This window comes from Perca flavescens, chromosome 16 (assembly GCF_004354835.1).
Source record: "Perca flavescens isolate YP-PL-M2 chromosome 16, PFLA_1.0, whole genome shotgun sequence".
Taxonomy (NCBI): Eukaryota; Metazoa; Chordata; class Actinopteri; order Perciformes; family Percidae; genus Perca; species Perca flavescens.
The window spans coordinates 30559836-30581237 of record NC_041346.1 but is presented as its reverse complement, the minus strand read 5'-3'; the positions used below and the strand labels follow the sequence as shown (position 1 = coordinate 30581237).

The following is a 21402-nucleotide window of genomic DNA, read 5'->3' as shown; positions in this document are numbered from 1 at the left end:
CTCATTGTGTAAATATCTCGTGAAAGCACTAATAGTCAAAACTACAATATCGTCTCTGTATCGACATCGAGGTATTTGGTCAAAAATATCGTGATATTTGATTTTCTCCTCATCGCCCAGCCCTAATTGAGCGTGGAGCCGATCCTATAAAATGTTGGGAGCGTCACCTTAAGGGCGTTATACGGCAGCCGCAGCACAGCTGGTGCGTACAAATGTGACATCATGAGATCTCCGTGAGTATTTATACCTGCGCTGGTGGTCGCGAGACTAGCTGCCGTCTTCTCCTGAACAGAGGTGGCACTGATGAGGAAAGGCTACCGACGTTGCTCTTTCTACGGACTAGAAGAAGAAGAAGAAAAAAGGGTAAACAACGGCAGAACTGGCTGTCAGTACCCGATCCGTTCCACCGGCACGATCCGTTCTGCGCATGTGCAAGATGACACGTATGCCATGACGTAGGCGCAGATGATAATGCTGCGTTCATGCCACCTCGGAATAACGGGCACCGCCCCCCGGTTACGTTGAAAAGCAGGCTACAGCTAAATTAAGACTTTACAGTAATAACAATAAAGACAAATATTGAGTGATTGTATTTTAAATGAGCACAATTAGTAAAGTAGAACTGACGTAACAGCTGTTATATATGTTAACGTTTATTTCGAAGTTTTATTTTGAGGGTCTTTTAAAGTTTACATGCTGTCTCAGCTAGCGGTTGGCCGAATTAGCTGTTAGCTAAACTAACGTTAGCTTCCCGGTGGAGGCTAACGGCACACCGCTATAATCACCTAGTGGTCCGCCGAATTAGCTATTAGCTGACTAACGTTAGCTGGAGGCTAGCGTGGGAACATGCTGCGCATGCGCAGAACGGATGGTGGTGGCATGAACGCAGCATTATCATCTGCGCCTACGTCATGGCATACGTGTCATCTCGCACACGCGCAGAACGGATTGTGTGCCGGTAGAACGGATCGGGTACTGACACTGGCATTGATGTCAATGCTTTGATCTGATTGGATGAGCTTCTTGGTGGGATCGAACCTTTCATTCACCGTAACAGAGCTCATCTTAACCCGGCGAGTTTACCAGAGAGACCTGCAGTCACTCTGAGAGTCCTGGCACCACGTTGATGATGCATGAAGGGAGGGCGGGCGCCATTCGCCTGATAAACATATTGCAGATTTTTCTCTTCTTTATTTTTTGGGGGGAGCGAGCGAGAGGTGAGCGATACTGAGCGGAGCGGCACAGCTTCGTACCCACACGTCTTGTCCCAGTGGTCACTTCTACCGAGGCTGATTTCATCTCCGCTGGGAGCGTGTGTGTTGCGAGTTAAAGCACCGTACGACGGCGTGTTGGTGTTTTTTACCGCACGCTCTGAGACATGTGCAGAGGAGTCAGCATCTCCTCAAAGATGGCTCCCTTCACGTTGGAGCCTCGCAGGTTCGCCTCCTGAAGATCACATCCTGATAGGTCACAGTTCTGGGGAAGAAAAACACACACAACACTCACATATCTCCGCACTGCAAATGGACCGACAGTTGTCTACACGGACTTTTGATTTTTGTGTTAGCGTGATTGGGTCGATACGTGAGTGAGTGAGTGTGTGTGTGTGTGTGTGTGTGTGTGTGTGTGTGTGTGTGTGTGTGTGTGTGTGTGTGTGTCTGTGTCTGTCTTTCTGTGTGTATGTGTGTGTGAGGGTGTCTGTGTGTGTGTGTGTGTCTATGTGTGTGTCTGTGTCGGTTTGTGTCTGTGTGTGTCTGTGTGTGAGTGTGGGTGTGTCTGTGTCTATGTGTGTGTGTGTCTATGTGTGTGTGTGTGTGTGTGTGTGTGTGTCTGTATCTGTCTATGTGTGTGTCTGTGTGTGTGTCTGTCTATGTGTGTGTGTGTGTGTCTGTATCTGTCTATGTGTGTGTCTGTGTGAGTGTGTGTCTGTGTCTTTGTATGTCTGTATCTGTCTATGTGTGTGTGTGTCTGTCTGTGTGTGTGTGTGTGTGTGTGTGTGTGTGTGTGTGTGTGTGAGAGTGTGTCTGTCTGTGTGTTTCTGTATCTGTCTATGTGTGTGTGTGTCTGTCTGTCTGTCTGTGTGTGTCTGTCTGTCTGTCTGTCTGTCTGTCTGTGTATGTGTGTGTGTGTGTGTGTGTGTGTCTGTGTGTGTGTCTGTCTGTCTGTGTGTCTGTGTGAGTGTGTCTGTCTATGTGTGTGTGTGTCTGTCTGTCTGTGTGTGTCTGTGTGAGTGTGTCTGTGTGTCTGTCTGTCTGTGTGTCTGTGTGAGTGTGTCTGTCTGTCTGTCTGTCTGTCTGTCTGTGTGTGTCTGTCTATGTGTCTGTGCGTGTCTGTCTGTCTGTCTATGTGTGTGTGTGTCTGTCTGTCTGTGTGTGTCTGTCTATGTGTGTGTGTGTCTGTCTGTGTCTGTCTGTCTATGTGTGTGTGTGTCTGTCTGTGTCTGTCTGTCTATGTGTGTGTGTGTCTGTCTGTGTCTGTCTGTCTATGTGTGTGTGTGTCTGTCTGTGTGTGTCTGTCTATGTGTGTGTGTGTCTGTCTGTCTGTGTGTGTCTGTCTGTGTCTGTCTGTCTGTGTCTGTGTGTGTCTGTCTGTGTCTGTCTGTCTGTGTGTGTGTGTGTCTGTCTATGTGTGTGTGTGTGTGTGTGTGTGTGTGTGTTTTCTCACCTCCAGGTCTGTCCCGGCCAGTGTTGCTCCTCTAAGGTTGCAGTTCTTCAGTTTGGCGTTTTTCAGCGTTGCGACCCTCAGGTTGATCCCCGTCATCTGACTCCCTTCCATGTCCACGCCCTTCAGGTTGGCTCCTACACACACACACACACACACACACACATATAAACATCACCTGCTCAGGTGTGTGTTGTGTGAGGAGTGTGTGCGATCAGCTGCTTTACCCTCCAGGTTGGCTTTGACTCCGGCAGGATCTTCAAAGTTGCAGCTTCTCAGCGACGCCCCTTCAGCGTTAGTACACAACATCTTCACACCCTGCAGATTGGCTGCCTGACGCACACACACACACACACACACACACACACACACACACACACACACACACACACACACACACACACACACACACACACACACACACACACACACACACACACACACACACACACACACGCACACAGACACACACACAGACACACACACACACACACACACACACACACACACACACACACACACACACACACACAGACACACGCACAGACACACACACACACAGACAGACACAGACACACACACAGACAGATACAGACACACACACACAGACAGACACAGACAGACACACACACAGACAGACACACACACACACACAGACAGACAAACACACACAGACACACACACAGACTTAATTTAGAGATTCATAAATATAGAAGGGTCTCCAGAGCTAAAGTTGAGGAGTTTGTGCAGACAACAGTTACCGTTTGAGGAAGTCTGGATAAAGGGAAGTACATTTCCAGGAGAAAGCCTCACCTCTCTCTCTCTCTCTCTCTCTCTCTCTCTCTCTCTCTCTCTCTCTCTCTCTCTCTCTCTCTCTCTCTCTTCTCAAACTCCGCTCTCTTCAGGGAAGCAACCACAAAACTCTGAGCTAGCGAGCTCCACGCTGAAAATGTGGAGTTGTGAAGAACATTTGGACGGTGCAACAAGGCAGTTCTGCTCGGTTCTTTGGGGGAATGATTGTAAAGATTAACAAAGAATATGTTTAAGGCGTTTCCTCTCTAACTGGGACGTTTTGGGACCGATTGGTGGGACTGCTGTGGACAAAGTACACACGGAGATACACTGGTAAGAGCCAATGAGCTTTAACCAGGTATCAACTCATTTAAATAGCTCACGGTACTGTACTGTGTCAACAGTTAACTTCATTTAATATTATATGTGGCGTTTTCTTTTGTGAGGCGCAAATGTTCCACCAGAACAACTTCCTTCCTGAGACTCTTTAGCAGAGCCACCGTCGCTGCGTTCGGAGCTTAGCCCCGCCCAAGAACATTGATTGGTTTACAGAAATGCAAACAACCCAGAGGGTATTTTCTCCTATCCTAGAATTTACGTGGTTGTGGCAATGCAAGACTATTTAATACCAGATACATTCTTTTTAAGGTTGTTGTTGTTTCTGGAAGCGAAGGGATTTTGAGAACAGCAACACACGGAGAGTGGAAGGTGATGCCAAGCTTTATACTGGAAATGTACTTCCGTTGATGCAGACTCGGTATTAAAGCGCCCATATTATGCTCATTTTCAGGTTCATAACTGTATTTTAAGGTTGTACCAGAATAGGTTTACATGGTTTAATTATCAAAAAACACCATATTTTTGTTGTACTGCACAGCTCTCTCTCACTGCTGCAGATCCTCTTTTCACCTGGTTTCTGTTTTAGCTACAGAGTGAGACCTCTTTTCTTCTTCTTCTTCTGTACTACCTTTGATTGCACTCGCACATGCTCAGTAGCTCAGATGTAGATCATGTCAGCTAGCTTACTCTAGAGACAGTAAAAGAAAGGCTGTTTCTCCAACTTTGGTCAGTTACAAGGCAGGATTAGCTGGGAGATTTCTAAATGAGGGCGCACATGTAAGTAGTTCTTTTGTAGATTATGGTGAACTTGTGTGTGTTGTAGCAGTGCTTTGCTATTGAGAACGACGTAGCATGCTAGCGTTAGCATTAGCATGCTAACGCTAACGCTAACGCTACGAGCTAACGGTTGTGGTTAGCCAGCTCATTTCGGACTGTGACGTCACAGTCCGAGCCGATTTTGAACAGCTCACCAGGAGACTGAAGGCAGGACACATTCAGAAACCAGATCTCACTCAAAACAGCATGGATGGATTTTTTTCAAAGTTTGTATGTGTGTGGAAGCACCAGAGACACAAAAGAACACCCCAAATCCCAGAAAAAGTGTTTTTTTCATAATATGGGCACTTTAAATACAAAAGCCAAGTGCTCACATCGAGGCAGGCCATGGACAGGTCTGCTCTCTCCAGGTTGGCCCCGCTCAGGTTAGCGTGGGCCAGGTTGGCTCCTCTCAGGTTGGCCATCTTGAAGTTGATGTAGCGCAGATCCAGGCGAGACAGATCGGCCCCGTTGAAGTTCAGACCCTGAAAAACACACAACAGAGAGGATGAGACAGTCTCAAACCGGGCTAGACAACAACAACAACAACAACAAAGAGTTCAAAGGTTTTATGGACATTTGTGACTAGAGATGTTCTGATACCATTTTTTTTTTTCTTCCCCAAAACCAATTCTGATACCTGAACTTAATTATCGGCCGATACAGAGTAGGGCTGCACGATTTGAGGAAAATATGCGATAACGTTGTTGAATATCCCGATAACGATATAATTTGCAATAAATTAACAGCTATTAGAATGTACTCAGTTGTGCCTTTCTATTGCTTTCAGCAGTCTTTTAAAATATAACAAATTGCTGGTTGAATTTAAAACAAACACAACTAACATTCTTATATTGAACACTGAATAGACAATGACAGGCAGCACTAAAAAAAGACTGACAGATACACTTTAAAGTGCCGTTTTCTACCGACATTTTCTTTCAACTAACACAAAAAAATCTCGTAGTGTCTATCGCGATATGTCGCAACCTTTCGCGATGTGTATATTGCGCCAGTTGATATTGCGATGACGATTAAAAAAAAAGATATATTGTGCAGCCCTAATACAGAGTAACGATCCGGTACCAGTGTGGTAAAAACTATATATTAGGGCTGCCAATGGATTGAAATTTTTAAATCGTGATTAATCGCATGATTGTCCATAGTTAACTTGCGATAATCGCAAATGAATAGCCCATTTTTATCTGTTCTAAATGTCCCTATCTTTTATCTAGTTTGACAGTTAGTCAAACCGGCAAAAGCAAACATATAAACTACTTTAAAGTACATTTTCTTCCCTTTCTTCTTCTAAATTACATGGTATCGAGTCTCTGCATTTCCTCGTGGACTTGCCGGTACAGATACCAGCATTTCAGGCAGTACCAGAGGCATTTCCTTCCCTTCCTCTGGTTTCGGTATCGCTACGGCGCTACTTGTGACTTGGGTGTGACTTGTTTTTGCGTCTACCTGACACCGGAGCTCCGACTTGGTCGTGGTGGCCAGCAGGTATCTGATGAACTCTTTGCGGCTCAGAGAAGAATGATCATCGGGGGGCTGAGAGGTCTGAACGAGAGACACACACGTGGCGGTCAAACCCCATGGGAAAAATGCACTTCATCCCTCTGCTGAATGTGTGATCTACAAAACGCTAACGCACCTTTATGAGGGTCTCCAACTGCTCCGCCAGCTGTTCAATGCCAAAGAAGCGAGCCTCTTCAAGCACACCTGCAGCGGAGAGACGCAAGATTAGAAGGTCTATAATATGTAATCTATCAGCAGAGTTTCACCAAGTAGGGCTGGGCGATAGGGAGAAAATCAGATCTCACGATATTCTTGACCAAATACCTCGCTATCGATATTGCGACGATATTCTAGGGTTGACAATTGGTGCTTTAACAAAATATCTTAACACTTAAATTTTAGATAAATAATCACCAGTGATGTGGATATAATGTCTAAGTGGGGAAAAGGCAAATAATAGAACAGCTAGAACAGTCTGGTAAGGTCAGAAAAGTACATCACTTTACTGTAATGCAGTCTTTACAACCAGGAAAAGACACTTATGTCTTAGCCTCCTGACAACCGAGGAAAATTTTGTTTTTCCTAATCAGATTTTTTTTTTATTCCATACCTGTTTAAGGTTAAAAAAAACATCTTACAATTTAAATTTTTTTATTTATTTAAAGAATGTCCACTGTAGTGGACAACAGGATCATTTGAGTACGAAAACAGACAAATTTGGTAGATGTGGAGTCATTATTTACATGAAGATAGTCCTGATGTCCACTATAATTGACATTCATAAAATGGCAAATTTTTCAAAAGATACATAATGTAGTTTCTATCAGAACTCAATATATGATTCCTAACACCTTAATGAACAAGAAAATATATGATTATCATAGTAACAAAACCATAGACAAACAATATTTGACTCATCTCTTCTCTTTCCATAAAATGTGCTTGTTCCTATGCCGTCCATTTTGGATTGAAAGAAAGAAGCGGTTCCCGGCCTCCCAGCCAATCAAATAACACATCACTGAAAAGCCCAGGATGTCCTCTGTACAGTACAGCAGGAATTAAGAGACTTGCACAAACGATTCCAAGGAGAGGAATGAAACTCAAATGTCCACTACAGTGGACATAAATCAATGGGCTGGGTCTCAGGAGGTTATCACGATATCCGAAATCTAAGACGATATCTAGTCTCATATCACAATATCAATATAATATTGATATATTGCCCAGCTCTATCACCAAGTCAAATGTAAGACCTTTTTAAGACCTTTATGTATGACATTTATGACTTTTATCACAACAACAACTAAGCCCTCAATTTAGTTTTCAAGCCAAGCTTCGCTAAACTCGCACTTCCCCCGAAGCTGAAGAATAAAATCAGTTTTATGTCTGCGGTGCAACCAGAGAGAGACTCTCGCGCCGATTACACAAAAGATGATCGGCTGCAATATAAGCTGCACGTTGGTCTTCTTCTTAGAAAACAATCAGTTTTTAGAAATGTCTCATGACATATTGTCTCATGAGACATATTGAAGTGTATTATTCAACTTGGACGGAAAAGGAAAATCCCAATTCTTATACTATCCAATCGCAATACTTCTGGAAATCACAATACATGAAAATCTCAACACAAATCCAAACGGCAGCCATGAATCGTCAAATATAATGTACTACTTGTTGTATGCATATTTAAAGGTGTATGTGTGTGTGTGTGTGTATCTGTGTGTTTGTGGGTGTGTGTAAGTGTGAGGGTCTGTCTGTCTGGCTGTGTGTGTGTGTGTGTGTATGTGGGTGTGTGTAAGTGTGAGTGTCTGTCTAGCTGTGTGTGTGTATGTCTGTGTGTGTGTGTGTGTGTGTGTGTGTGTGTGTGTATGTATTGGGGTGTGTCTGTCTGTCTGTCTGTATGTATGTGTGTATGTGTGTGTGTGTGTGTGTGTCTGTCTGTGTGTATGTATTGGTGTGTGTGTCTGGCTGTGTGTGTGTGTGTGTCGGGCTCGGACAGAAACATTTGGCTCGATCCGGACTCTAGTGTGTGTGTGTGTGTGTTTGTGTGTATATGTATTGGGGTGTGTGTGTGTGTATTGGTGTGTGGGTGTGTGTGTGTGTGTGTGTTATATACCCAGAGGGTTGATGCCGTCGTTGATGATGAGCTGTCCGTGTCTCAGATAATTCAGAATGGGCTCAAAGTAGTCTGGACTGCGGTCGATCAGGTACGCCCCCCGAGAGTCCTGCTTGTTCCCCCAAACATCTGGACCGGACACACGGAGAGAGAGCACCTTAGATCATCTGATATGGAGTTAAATGATGAAGGGAGCGAAAAAATAAAACAGTGATGTCACCTTTCTCTCTGAACATGTGGGCCAGCATGCTCTCCGGCTCTTTACTGACCAGCGTGCTCCTGAGGACACACACACACACACACACACACACACACACACACACAGTTATCCCTTTAGTTGTTCATTTTCAAAATCTGTGTTCCCCCGTTCACCTTTTTCATGAATATTTTCCTCCACCATCAATTCCAAAATACGTTAGCCGGTAAGGGACATACTGCTCTACCTGTGTGTGTGTGTGTGTGTGTGTGTGTGTGTGTGTGTGTGTGTGTGTGTGTGTGTGTGTGTGTGTGTGTGTGTGTGTGTGTGTGTAAGGGACATACTGCTCCACCTTTCATGTTTTCTCTGTCCCATGATAAACTCCCAGCTGCTGCTAACGCTGCTAACGGGTATCGTAGCTTCCCGGCCCCCGGTGGCAAGTTTGAAGAAGGAAAACATGGAGGACCACACGGATTCAAAAATCACAATTTTTCAGTCTTCTTCTAGCCTAGAAATCTAGACGCACCCTAGCGGCAGGAAATTTATTTTGCAGCCAGCGGGGGTCTAGGGATTCTCTCTTGACTTGCGAGCTGGAAAAACCAAATTCTGGTCAGGCCAATCACATCGTGTATAGAGTGGGTGGGCGGGGCTTATGGCTGCTGCTGCTGGTGAACAGAGGTCTTCTGGGAGACTAGGAGTTCAGCTTTTCTTTGAGAAAAGAACAAAGAACGGCACTGAAGTCATTCTTAAAAAAAGGGAAGATGTGTTCGCAGTTTTACTGACCGGATACGTCCAAAGTTTAATCTATCAACTAGCTCCGCTATCTTCTTCGTTGCTCCGGTTGGTTGTAGCGCTATCCTATTGCGTGCGGAGGGAATTTGAAAGACAACAGTTTATCCCGCCCCTCGGACTGAGCCCTGACCAATGGTGAGTTCCCAGACCTCAACATCTGGATGTCTGAGTTGTCAGGCTAGTCTTCTTCTTCTTTGCCCAGAAAAAAAGAGATTGAAAAGAGCGAGAGAGAAACAGGCTTTTTGAAGCGTGAAGGCTACCGTAGCTGTAATACCTACTTTGAACTGCGTGGTGAGAGAGAGATGATTGATATATGATCTCAACGCTAGACGGGAGAAATTCCCACACACTGGACACTTTAACACTTCGGAGGAACGATAACAAGAGCAGGCCTGCAGACTCGCAGGCCTCGCTGGCTCCGTGCCGACTGCTCGTATTTACCTCGTGGTCGTGAAGCAGCGCCCGCCCACGTTGAGCGTCAACCAATCAGTGTGGGTCTGATTCTTCTCAGGGTCTGTGGGGTCGTCCTGAGCATCTGCACACACACACAAGGGTAAAACAGGTACTGCAGGTCAACTGGGATTCAATCAGAGAAACCGACATTCTCTCCCATTAACCCTCGTGTGGGCTTCCTGTTGGTTTTTCAATTAAAAATAAAAATGTAAACATTTTTGGTCATTTTTTAAAAGAGACTTTTGTCACTTTTCCAAGTTTTTTGTCACTTTTTCCGATGTCTTGTTGATGTTTTCTGTGCTTATTGACATTGTTTTTGAACTTCTTTCTACGTTTTTTTACACTTTTCCTGATATTTTTAAAGCTTTTATTTATTTATTTTTAAACGTTTGTCACTTTTTCAGAATTTTTGGTTAAAAAAAGAAAAGAAAAACAAATGTATTAAAACACAGAATTCAATAAAAGTAGTGAACTGATCATTTACTTTACTTGTGGCGAGCGTTTTTCTTTTTTTTTTTTTTTTTACAATTTGGTTGAAAGAAACCCAAATTTCTGATACAGAAACTTTTTGAAAACATCACGCGCAAAAAAAAAAAAAAAACGTCACACGTAAAAAAAAAATAATAAAAAAAAGGGTTGGGTTTAGGAAAAGAGCACAGGGAAAGGCTTTAGTAACACACAAAAAAATGACAAAAACACAACTGGGACCAACGTGACACGCTTAGGAGAACAATAAATGGTTGGGTTTAGGAAAGAAACATCGGGGGAATGCTTAAAAAAAAAAAAAAAAAAAAAAAAAAAAACAGCTCTCCTGGGTGTAAGTCCTGTGTTTTACCCCTCCACGGACTTCAGTTCTATCATATTACTTGCTACGGTGAAAACTTCACATGTAATGTAGGTCAATGGCACATATGCCACTTCATGACATCAGTCTGGCATTTGGAGAAAAGAAAAAGAGAAAAGAAGGTTGAAAAGAGCGACAAAAATGTCAGAAACAGCTTCAAAAACATCCAAAAAAATAATAATAAAAATGCAGGAAAAAATTTGACAAAAACATCGGTAAGAAGTGAGAAGGGGGGGAGGGAGCGTGGTCGGTTTTTGTTTGGTATTTACTTGAAACGTCAACAGAAGTGACCACGCAGGAACTCTTAGTGCACCTTTATCACTTATACCTCGGGAAGACTTCTTTCACCGCTGCTTCAAAACGTACCTTCGAAAGAATCTCCCTCCGATACGTAGAGCACATCGTCATCTCTGCAGAAACAGACGCACACAGTCAGCATTTCTTTTATACGCATTTTAACCAATTCTTTTCGGCAAATTTCCATGACTGTGTGTTCCTGAAAATGTCAGTCGACATTATACAATAAGAATACAAATTTTGTGTTAAAGTTGACCCTCTAGAGGTTTAACTATAAAATGAATGATGATGTATGTGGTTCATGGTGGAATTCATCATATCGCTCCCCGAATACAACGCTGAGGTTAAGACAACGTGAAAATACATTTATTAATCACATGTTATTATGCTGTGTTGATGACTTTTCCAGTTTTTTTCAAAACGTATGAACCCTGGTATACCGCTCAGTGGAACGCAACTACAGTTACTCAGGGCAGGGCTCAACGCAGTGGTGGTTCTGGGGTGGCCAGTGCCCCGATATTGAGGATGTGGAGATGACGTCACTACACAGTGCCCCGCCCCCTTCCGCCATTTTGGGAGGCTACCCGCCAGAACCGTTCATTGTTTGCATTGGTAGCAGAGGAGGTTGTTGTAATTCCTCACTATTTTTAAATGCCTGGAAAACTGCTTTGAAAAATGCTCCAGTGTCTCACACGATTGTCGTGGAAACCATAGGAACCATATGTTAAAGTTTTTTCGTTTCCCCTACATGGAAAAAGCATGAAGGGAGAGCATGTCTCCGATGTGACAAGGAGACGTCGGATTTCTTGGGTGGCTGCAATTAGAAGAAAGGACCTTCCTCTGGTCCAGCACAGAGACACCACACTGACTGGAAAGGATCCCTACAGAGATAGACCTTTTGGTTTAACATGAAACAGCCCCGAAATCACCATCCCCAAACTCCACCAGACTCCATGTAAATAATCAGGACTTTTAGTGTGTATAGAGCCAGCATATCTCCACCAGACTCCATGTAAATAATCAGGACTTTTAGTGTGTATAGAGCCAGCATATCTCCACCAGACTCCATGTAAATAATCAGGACTTTTAGCGTGTATAGAGCCAGCATATCTCCACCAGACTCCAGGTAAATAATCAGGACTTTTAGCGTGTATAGAGCCAGCATATCTCCACATGTAAATGGGTGAATTAAGGGTTTATTTCAACCAAACCAGAGTGGTGATTGTTGGAACAGTGGAAAGATGAACCAAGACGGCTTTTGGTAGTTTTATTTTGTTTCTGTCCACTTTGAATGAAGTGTGTTTTACGATGATAAAAGTCCAGATTATTTACATGGAGTCTGGTGGAGTTTGGTGATGGTGATTTCGGGGCTGTTTCATGTTAAACTAAAAGGATCTTACTCTTTAACTAAAACGTCTATCTCTGTAGGGATCCTTTCCATAATGTTGTCAGACACTTAGAATAATAATCTGAGTCTGTCAGCGGCAAAAACTGAACTTTTAGTGGACACTAACTGACACTAACTGATTAATATACTGGACCAGTTTCAGAGATTGTTGTTTCCTATCAGTTTGTCCCTGTAAGGGCCCTTTTCTTTTGCTGCCTTCTTCTTAATTTTCTCATAATTTCTCTGTTTAAACCATGGATGTATTAAGAGAACAAAACACCTTAATGATAATTCCTTGAGCCGTCTTTTCCAGCTCCGTGTCTGTGTCGTTCTGACACTGTTGCCCCTGGCAACCGTTAGCGTAGGATCCCAAAATGGTGGCCGTGCTCAGACCATTGACAAATCGTGACGTATGTCCTCATTCTCAATATTAAGCCTCGACCCCCCTTCTGGCCCCCCTAACTGTGGCAAATATTTTCATGCATCTTTATCCCCACCTTTATTCCCAAAAAGGGGATATTATTTACGTGCAGTGATATATGAAGTGTAGGTTAACACTGATTGTGTATTCTTGTGTTTATCGTTATATGTTGATTAATATATTTGGTTCCCCTGAAATCGCATGTGACCCCAGCCTGGCCCCTCCATTTGAAATGGTCTACACCCGCCAATGTTTATTTTCACTTGCCCATTTGGGCATAGCCCGAAGACAATTTTGACTTGCCCTCCATTATGAAATAATCAGCCCTATGTTCCCACAGCCCTAGCTCTGGTCCCACAGCCCTATGTTCCCACAGCCCTATGTTCCCACTAGGGATGTTAACCGATGACCGCTTCAACGTTAACCGGTCAAAATTATTGTTAGTCGGTTTAAAAAAAAAAAAAAAAGTGATCTCTAAATTAGGCAATTATAGATATTGGAATAAACACTACTACAGTTAGCCATCTCATTCCAATATTTTTTTTACTGTGAAGTGAAATGTGAGGTGGGCCTGACGGGCCTAGGCCCACCTACTTTTCAACAGGCCCACCCAAAACATTTCCTCAAAAAACATTAATTAATTAATATAATAATATAATAATAATTTGGTGAAGAATTATTAAAAATCGGCAAATAATCTCATAATTTGTGCTAAAATTGTCTAAATGTTTAGTTTTCAAAAACAATAAAAAAAAACTGGTCATGTCTATTTTTATGTTTCTGCGCAAGCAGACAGTGAGTTTTGGATGGGATGTAGCTTGTCGGTATGCTAGGCTAGGCTAGGCTAGGCTAGACCAGTGGCGGTGCTAATGCCTTTGCCTCTGCCTCGCGAGTGAATGATATACTGTAGCCCCTATGGATATAGCCCTGTGGATCGGTCTTCCGTGGATGAGCCCGCAACTCAACCAGTGCTAAAGTATCCGGTCACTTCTTCTTTAGGGAGTTTAATTGTGTGGGACGGCCAGAGGATAACAGTAAGGTATGTGGCTACTCTACCTGTATTGTATTATGTCGTTATATGAGAGTCCTTTGCACCGAAACTTTGCAACATATAAATAGCATCAAGCTATTACAATTTTCATAATGTAAGCACATATAATATATATAACAGTATATTAGCCAGTCATTTGTATTAGGTTAAACAGGGATTTGATAACGTTTTTAATTTAAGGCCCACCCACAATTGGTCTGGCCCATCCAAAACTGGAATCCTGGCGCCGTGCCTGGTTGTATCCTGTTGCAGTCTATTAGGCAATATTCTGCATAAGATGGGCTTATATTTGGAAACACATTAGGCCCTACATCTGCATTTCAGTGGTAACAGATAAGGTGATGATGATCATCATCTTTCTTTATTATTGTTAGCACTACACTCAAACTAAAGCGGCGTCTCTTCGGTGCTGTCATTTTCTCAAATGAGCCGCGGCAATGTTTCTAACGAGCTTCTAACGCTAGACAAACCACTTTATTTTAAACGCGATCACCTGGCTTGTACCCAAACTATTTAGAAACTAAGGAGCCATTTGTCCTCCGATTACATACAAGCTCCTCTGCGCCGCATTTGCGGGACTTGTTTCGCGCTGTAGGGGATTTAAAAAACGTGACGTGAGTGGAAGGGCGGTGCCGGGGTGTGTGTGTGTGTGAGAGATTCCCATAGCCCTAGCTATGTTCCCACAGCCCTATGTAAAATCTGATACAAATTTATGAAAAAGGAAATAGGGCCTAATTTTGGAGAAAAAAAAATCTTAGAAATCTGGGAAAATAAGGCCTAATTTTGAAAAATATCTTAGAAATGTGGGAACATAGGGCTGTGGGAACATAAGGCTGTGGGAACATAGGACTGTGGCATCATAGGGCTGTGGGAACATAGGACTGTGGCATCATAGGACTGTGGGAACATAGGACTGTGGGAACATAGAGGTGTGGGAACATAGCTAGGGCTGTGGGAACATAGAGCTGTGGGAACATAGCTAGGGCTGTGGGAACATAGAGCTGTGGGAACATAGCTAGGGCTGCGGGAACATAGAGCTGTGGGAACATAGCTAGGGCTGTGGGAACATAGAGCTGCGGGAACATAGAGCTGCGGGAACATAGGGCTGTGGGAAAACTGGGCCCCTCCCCTCCTCCTCGATTGATGATGATCATTAAGATGCTAACGGCTGCTTCCGGTCTCACCTGATTAACGTGACGTCATCTATGAGGCCGCCGTTCCCGTTGTAGACACTAGAGGCTCTTATTCCGAGTTTAGAGCTGGCCGCAGACAGTAAATCCTCCAGAGAGCCGTACACGGCCACCACCTGTGTGAAACAACACCGACAACACACACCAACTGACGTTAACGGTCCCAGTAAATCAAACATCATATTAACGCTAGCTAGCGGACGTTGAGGGAACGTAAAGCGTAACGTCAAACCTAAACTTACGTTAGCCGTTGTTGTTTAACAACAATGCTAACGGCTAATTCACTGGCGTTAGCTTCCTGTTGTCGACTCTTGTAAAACCGAGGATAAAATAAATAGTTAAAACAATACGCCGTTAACAAGGTAAGAAGTTACACTTTAGTTTGACGCCATTACATTAACTGAAAACATTACAACCTCATTTATATTCGCATTTGAACGGATATATTTGAAAGAAACGTTAGCCAAAAAGTGTCCGAGACCTAACTATTATAAGTATTTCCCCGGTTTTATCTCCCACAGCTTACCTTCCCATTTGAAGAGGTTCCGTTGACAAACAGAGTGACTCTCCTCATGTCAAAATGAAATGAAACCAACTAAACTGTCTTGTTATCCATGAAAATACTTTATTTTAGCAACAGTGTGTTTCCTGTTTTCCTCTCCGCTCCAAACGCCCAGTGAAACGGAATAGGCCAATCAGCTACTTCGATTAAAAAAGCAACAGCGAATCAGTGAACCGAGTGGGCGGGACTTCCAATATCCTCGCAAATCACTAACAATACCTTTTATTTGTTTACACTGTGTACATTTACTCAAGTACTGTATGTTAATATAATTTCGGAGGTACTTCTAATTTACTTCCATTTAATGCTACTTTATACTTCTACTTTACTACATCTCAGAGGGAAATATTGTAGTTAAAGTATATTTTGCTTACTTTTACCTCAGTTGAATTTTGAATTCAGGACTTTTTTTTTTCTTGCAACAGTATTTCTAATCTATGGTATTGCTGCTTGTACTACAGTAAAATATCAGAGTACTTATTCCACCACTGATACATAACGTCTGCTATTACTTTTAATGGCAGATTTCACTGTATAATTGTGGAAAGTGAAATTTTAGATCAAAAGTTGAAAAAAAAAAAGGTACTGAAATCTGGTCTGGCTCTGGGTCCTGAAGAATATACATTTGTTTTGACAGTAAATAAGGTATATTATTTTACATTATTTGCATTATTCTTTTAATTTGTAGTTGTAAGGAGTAATCAAAATTGGCACTTGTTTTACAAAGGAGCTTTATTAAACAAATTATTCCCCCAAGGCATAAAATAAGAGCTGCTTTTAACATACACATAACTCAAAAGGAAATTGTGCAATTAAAGTCCCAGAGCACGTTCATTCGGCAAAAGCAGCGGACATTATTTTCAAATAATACAAATTCTTTATGAAAAGGATTTCTCAGTTTTATGATGAGCGAGGTGCACGTTCAGCCCCCGACCAAACAGAGCCAAGTGTTCATTAACCCTCCTAGTCTCCTCGGGTCAAATCTGACCCATTTAAAAAAAGTTTCTACATCAGAAATTTGAATTTGAAGTATTGTGGTGCTGCAGAGACTAATCCTATCCCACAGACTATAGAACACATCTTTGTTTGGTACAGATCCTCGCAGAAATCACACTGTAGTCATTTGAATATATTTAAATTGTAATAAATTTCTATGAAAATGAGAATAATGAAAAAAAAAAAAAAAAAAAAAAGGATCATTCCCTCCGATACCATGAACGCAATTGCAATATCAGTCAAAAATAATGGCAATCAGATCATTTTGTCATAGGGTGCAGCCCCTAGTTTTATCACAATATGATGATATTACACCGTGCAGCTCTACCGGTAACGTGTCCCGGGAACTCATGAATTGTTTTCAACCCCAACAATCAGAAAATCTATTTGAGCATGGCGTATTTATTTATCTTTATTTTCAAACCTATAATAATAATAATAATAATAATAATAGTAATACATCTTAAACTTCTTATTTTTGCCACGAGTGTCACAAGAGGAAGTGCAAAAACACAAACAATCGCCCAATAACCACAACCCGACTCAAGTACAGCACGACTCTGAAATGCTTGGCTTAGTTTGTTCAGTCTCCGGTTAGTTCTGGGAGCTGTTGGGAGCATTTTATGAGTCTCTTCAAGTCTGCAAGCGACTGTGATTCAGCAGGTGGGAATATTAAAAGAAGATATGACATCTCATCAACTGTAGGGCTGGGCATCGTTTTGATTTCAACAATTCTGATTCCCATTCTTCCTTTCGATTCCGGTTCTTATAGATGCTCGACTCCCATTCTTTGAAATGGGTCACATGCTCAGGCCACATTCACATCGCTACATGTTGGTATAAAAAGGAATATCTTCTGCTGCGTTTCCCCCTCTCATTCCCCCTGCTCTGGCGTTTCCGAGCCCCTAAACCGGAGACATTTGGAAACACACCGACAATGCAATTGTAATTTTGGAATCAATTCCGTGTTGGAACCGGTTCTCGGTGCCCGACCCCGTGAACGGTGCGTGAGCATTAAAAGGGTACTGTACTTCAGTAGTGATATAAAGTTATTTTACTGGTTTATAAACCTGTTTCCAGACATCAGTGATTTTCTTGAATGCAATGTCCCAGACAGATCATTGAGGTCCTCCACTGCTTTCCTGTTACAGTCAATGTTCCTTACGTGTACCGGTGAAAGTGCTTTGTGCTGTTACGCCCCTAAACTGTGGAACGTAAGACAAACAAGAGGTCACATTGCTAGGGCTGGGTATCGTTCAAAAATGTCCAATACCAATACTTCCATACCAGTTCTTAAAACAATGCTTTTTTTCGATACCAATTTTATAAAAACAAAAAGAAATTTCAACATTACGGCACAAATCTTTGTATTTATGTTTCAGCTCCGACTACGTCTCTGTGCGTAACGTAGAGTTTTTCCTGCATGTCTCTACACAGTGTAACGTCAGACAGCCAATCACAGACATTATTAGAGCTTGGTAGACGCATGCTGCATGCTTATTGGCTCACTGACGCTGATGAGATTTATTCCTTAGGTTTTGAAATTGGGTATTGAGTGACGAGGCATTTTTTCGAAACTCTATACTTTAGAGTAGCCTGGTTGACACCAGACACCTTCTCAGCTGTAACAGAGTGGGTCCGGGGAAGCTTCATTCACAGCCCATTAAAAAAGGGGGCGTCACCAACGGACGCCGCTCAAATGCCTCTGGCCGCACAATTGGAGAGTCCTTCAACCAATCAGAGCAACGATCTGGGTGACGTAGCAGCGTCAGCGGCATCAACGGGCTGCTGCGCTTCGGTTGCCGTCATGTTGAATGTAAACAGGAAGCTGCTCGCCATCGCTGCACTATCGTCATCGTGTAAAGCCCACCCCAACGGTTGGGATTGGTGCAGAGCCCGCCCCAACGGTTGTGATTGGTGCAGAGCCCGCCCCAACGGTTGGGATTGGTGCAGAGCCCGCCCCAACGGTTGGGATTGGTGCAGAGCCCGCCCCAACGGTTGTGATTGGTGTAAAGCCCTCCTCAACGGTTGTGATTGGTGTAGAGCCCGCCCCAACGGTTGTGATTGGTGTAGAGCCCGCCCCAACGGTTGTGATTGGTGTAGAGCCCGCCCCAACGGTTGTGATTGGTGTAGCGCCCGCCCCAACGGTTGTGATTGGTGTAGCGCCCGCCCCAACGGTTGGGATTGGTGTAAAGCCCGCCCCAACGGTTGGGATTGGTGTAAAGCCCGCCCCAACGGTTGGGATTGGTGCAGAGCCCGCCCCAAGGGTTGTGATTGGTGCAGAGCCCGCCTCAACGGTTGTGATTGGTGCAGAGCCCTCCTCAACGGTTGTGATTGGTGTAGAGCCTGCATCAACGGTTGTGATTGGTGTAGAGCCTGCATCAACGGTTGTGATTGGTGCAGAGCCCGCCTCAACGGTTGTGATTGGTGTAGAGCTCGCCTCAACGATTGTGATTGGTGTAGAGCTCGCCTCAACGATTGTGATTGGTGTAGAGCCCGCCTCAACGGTTGTGATTGGTGTAGAGCTCGCCTCAACGATTGTGATTGGTGTAGAGCCCGCCTCAACGGTTGTGATTGGTGTAGAGCTCGCCTCAACGGTTGTGATTGGTGTAGAGCTCGCCTCAACGATTGTGATTGGTGTAGAGCCCGCCCCAACGGTTGTGATTGGTGCCTCGATTTGGAAAAACTGGAAACGGGCTTGAAAGAGCTCTTGGCCAGACGGACTTGCAGAGCAAATCTCAAATTTGCAGGAAGTTCGAAACACCATTAACAAACTCGATACTTTAGAGGCAATTCGGTCGGTGTGTTAAGTATTGAATTCGGTACCCAGCCCTACACGTTGCATACTGTGACCCTGTGAACGGTGTGGGAGCATTACGAGTTACTTCAGTTGCATCAGATAACATGGATCAAAGTTCACAGAACAACCTGTCGACTGATTGAGTTTGCAAGCAGCACCACCCTTTTTACAAACAAGATAAAGACTCAGCTGAAAGCCCGTACGTTTACAGCTCAACCAAGTTCTGAAACATCTTTAAAAAGTTAGGCAATCCTTTGAGTAGTAAAGTATAATGTAGGCCAGCAAATAATGTCTGCGTTACCTTTATGTTACAGTCCAGTGTTTGGCAGACGTTCTTTTCTGACAAAGTGCTTTAAATAAGGCACATACAAGGGAGACAGTAATATACACAGTGTTAAGGCTTAATACGGGAGAATGAATTTATACATCAGACTGCATCAGACATGCACTTGAAACACCAAGTGCAGAATAGGCATTTACAAAGGCTGGCTGGGTTCAAATGATCGTTATTAGAGTGGTCTGATATGGATTAATGAAATCCTGAAATGGATCTTTTAATATCTGCCTTTTCACCATGGATGTAGAAGTAAAAGGTCCTTTAAATCAAACTTTTTGGGGGTCAGTTCTTAATGTAAACATTAACCCGCTGCATTATTTAAATATCTGAGGGTTTGCTTCTTGTTTGTACGATTTACAGCAGAAGTTCTCTGAAAATCTCGGTTATATCCAAGATTAACTGGTACTGGAACTGAAATTCAAATTCAAACATGATTGATATCAAATTAAATCGTAAATGTAATCAAAACGGGAGCTACATTGTGCAGCGTGTGTGTGTGTGTGCAAGTGTATGTGTGTGTGTATGTATGTATGTATGGGGGGAGTGCGAGTGTGCATATGTGTGGGGGGAGTGGATCTGAATCACGGTGGTAGATACACAGATTCATTACAAGACAGGGTGTGTGTGCTGCTTTCACGTGGCGTTGCGATAATTGGGAACTTGAGTTCCCGGCCAGGTGAACTCCAACTTACATTGTGAGCCAGGTTACGTCTTGGTCGGAAGTCTGAGCTCTCCGAGTGCCCTTCTAGTTTTAACTGTTTAACGGCATACTAACGTTTCTGTATTTGTGTGAATTTAACAAAAAGTTCAGTAGTGAAAGCCGACTTATTTAACGTCTAGAGACACATTAGACATCAAGACACCAATGCATGGGAAATTAGGGTCCAGGTTGAAAAAATACTGAATTTTCTCTTTAGTTTCTCATATCTTCTGACCCAAACTCCCCTCCTCCTCCTCTACAGAAGCACTCGCCTTTGTGTTTTATAGTTAAATACATTTTGCTTTTGAACCACCATGTCTGCTCTCTCTCTCTCTCTCTCTCTCTCTCTCTCTCTCTCTCTCTCTCTCTCTCTCTCTCTCTCTCTCTCTCTCTCTCTCTCTCTCTCTCTCTCTCTCTCTCTCTCTCTCTCTCTACTATTCGTTTCCACTGTCCTCTGTGTCCTCCGTGTCGTCCTCTCCACCGTCGTTCTGTCCGTCTCCGTTCCTCTCGGGGTAGTTGAGGATGTTGCGGCTGCTCTGCATGACGCACTGCTGCTGTTTGAAATACACCTTCAGCGCTCCCTTAATCAACACAAATGCGATGCCGCCCTGCGGAGACAGAGGAGGCCAAAATAAGGGACTTCTAGAACTGATGAAAAACACCAAGATTGAAGTACCCACATTTTCTTTTCATATTAAAGTCCCCATATTATGAAATTCTGGGATTTGGGGTGTTATTTTGTGTCTCTGGTGCTTCCACACGCATACAAACTTTGAAAAAAATCCATCCATGGTGTTCTGAGTGAGATACGGTTTCTGAATGTGTCCTGCCTTGAGACTGGTGAGCTGGTCAAAATCGACACGGCTTTCTACGTCACTAGCCGAAACGAGCTGGCTAACCGCAACCGTTAGCTTGTAGCGTTACCGTTAGCATGCTACCTCGTTTTCAATAGCAAAGCACTGCTACAACACACACTAGTTCACCTTAATCTCCAAAAGAACTACTTCCATGTGCTCCCTGGTTTAGAAGAAGTCTCCCAGCTGATCCTGCCTTGGAACTGACTGAAGTCGGAGAAACAGCCTTTCTTTTACTGTCTCTAGAGTAAGCTAGCTGACATGTTCTACATCTGAG

At 43.4% G+C, this 21402-nt stretch overlaps 2 protein-coding genes across 2 annotated transcripts in view; both read right to left on the bottom strand.

The window, feature by feature from the left end:
* Nucleotides 1–1212: 1212 nt before the first annotated feature.
* Nucleotides 1213–15544, bottom strand: kctd9b (potassium channel tetramerization domain containing 9b). Its single transcript, XM_028602039.1, has 12 exons — nt 15403–15544; nt 14871–14992; nt 10897–10940; nt 9675–9768; nt 8466–8524; nt 8246–8374; nt 6266–6333; nt 6076–6171; nt 4944–5093; nt 2889–2994; nt 2665–2798; nt 1213–1476 (listed from the first exon to the last, which is right to left on the bottom strand). The coding sequence occupies exons 1-12, from the start codon at nt 15448–15450 to the stop codon at nt 1360–1362; spliced, it is 1167 nt and encodes a 388-aa protein (XP_028457840.1). The 5' UTR covers nt 15451–15544; the 3' UTR covers nt 1213–1359.
* A 5133-nt stretch (nt 15545–20677) lies between these two features.
* The window catches only part of marchf5l (membrane-associated ring finger (C3HC4) 5, like), a 14794-nt gene continuing 14069 nt past the window's right edge, over nt 20678–21402 (bottom strand). Inside the window, exon 7 of the mRNA XM_028602045.1 lies at nt 20678–20879. Coding sequence (XP_028457846.1) covers nt 20706–20879 — 174 coding nt within the window. The 3' untranslated portion in view covers nt 20678–20705. The remainder of the gene's footprint in view (nt 20880–21402) is intronic.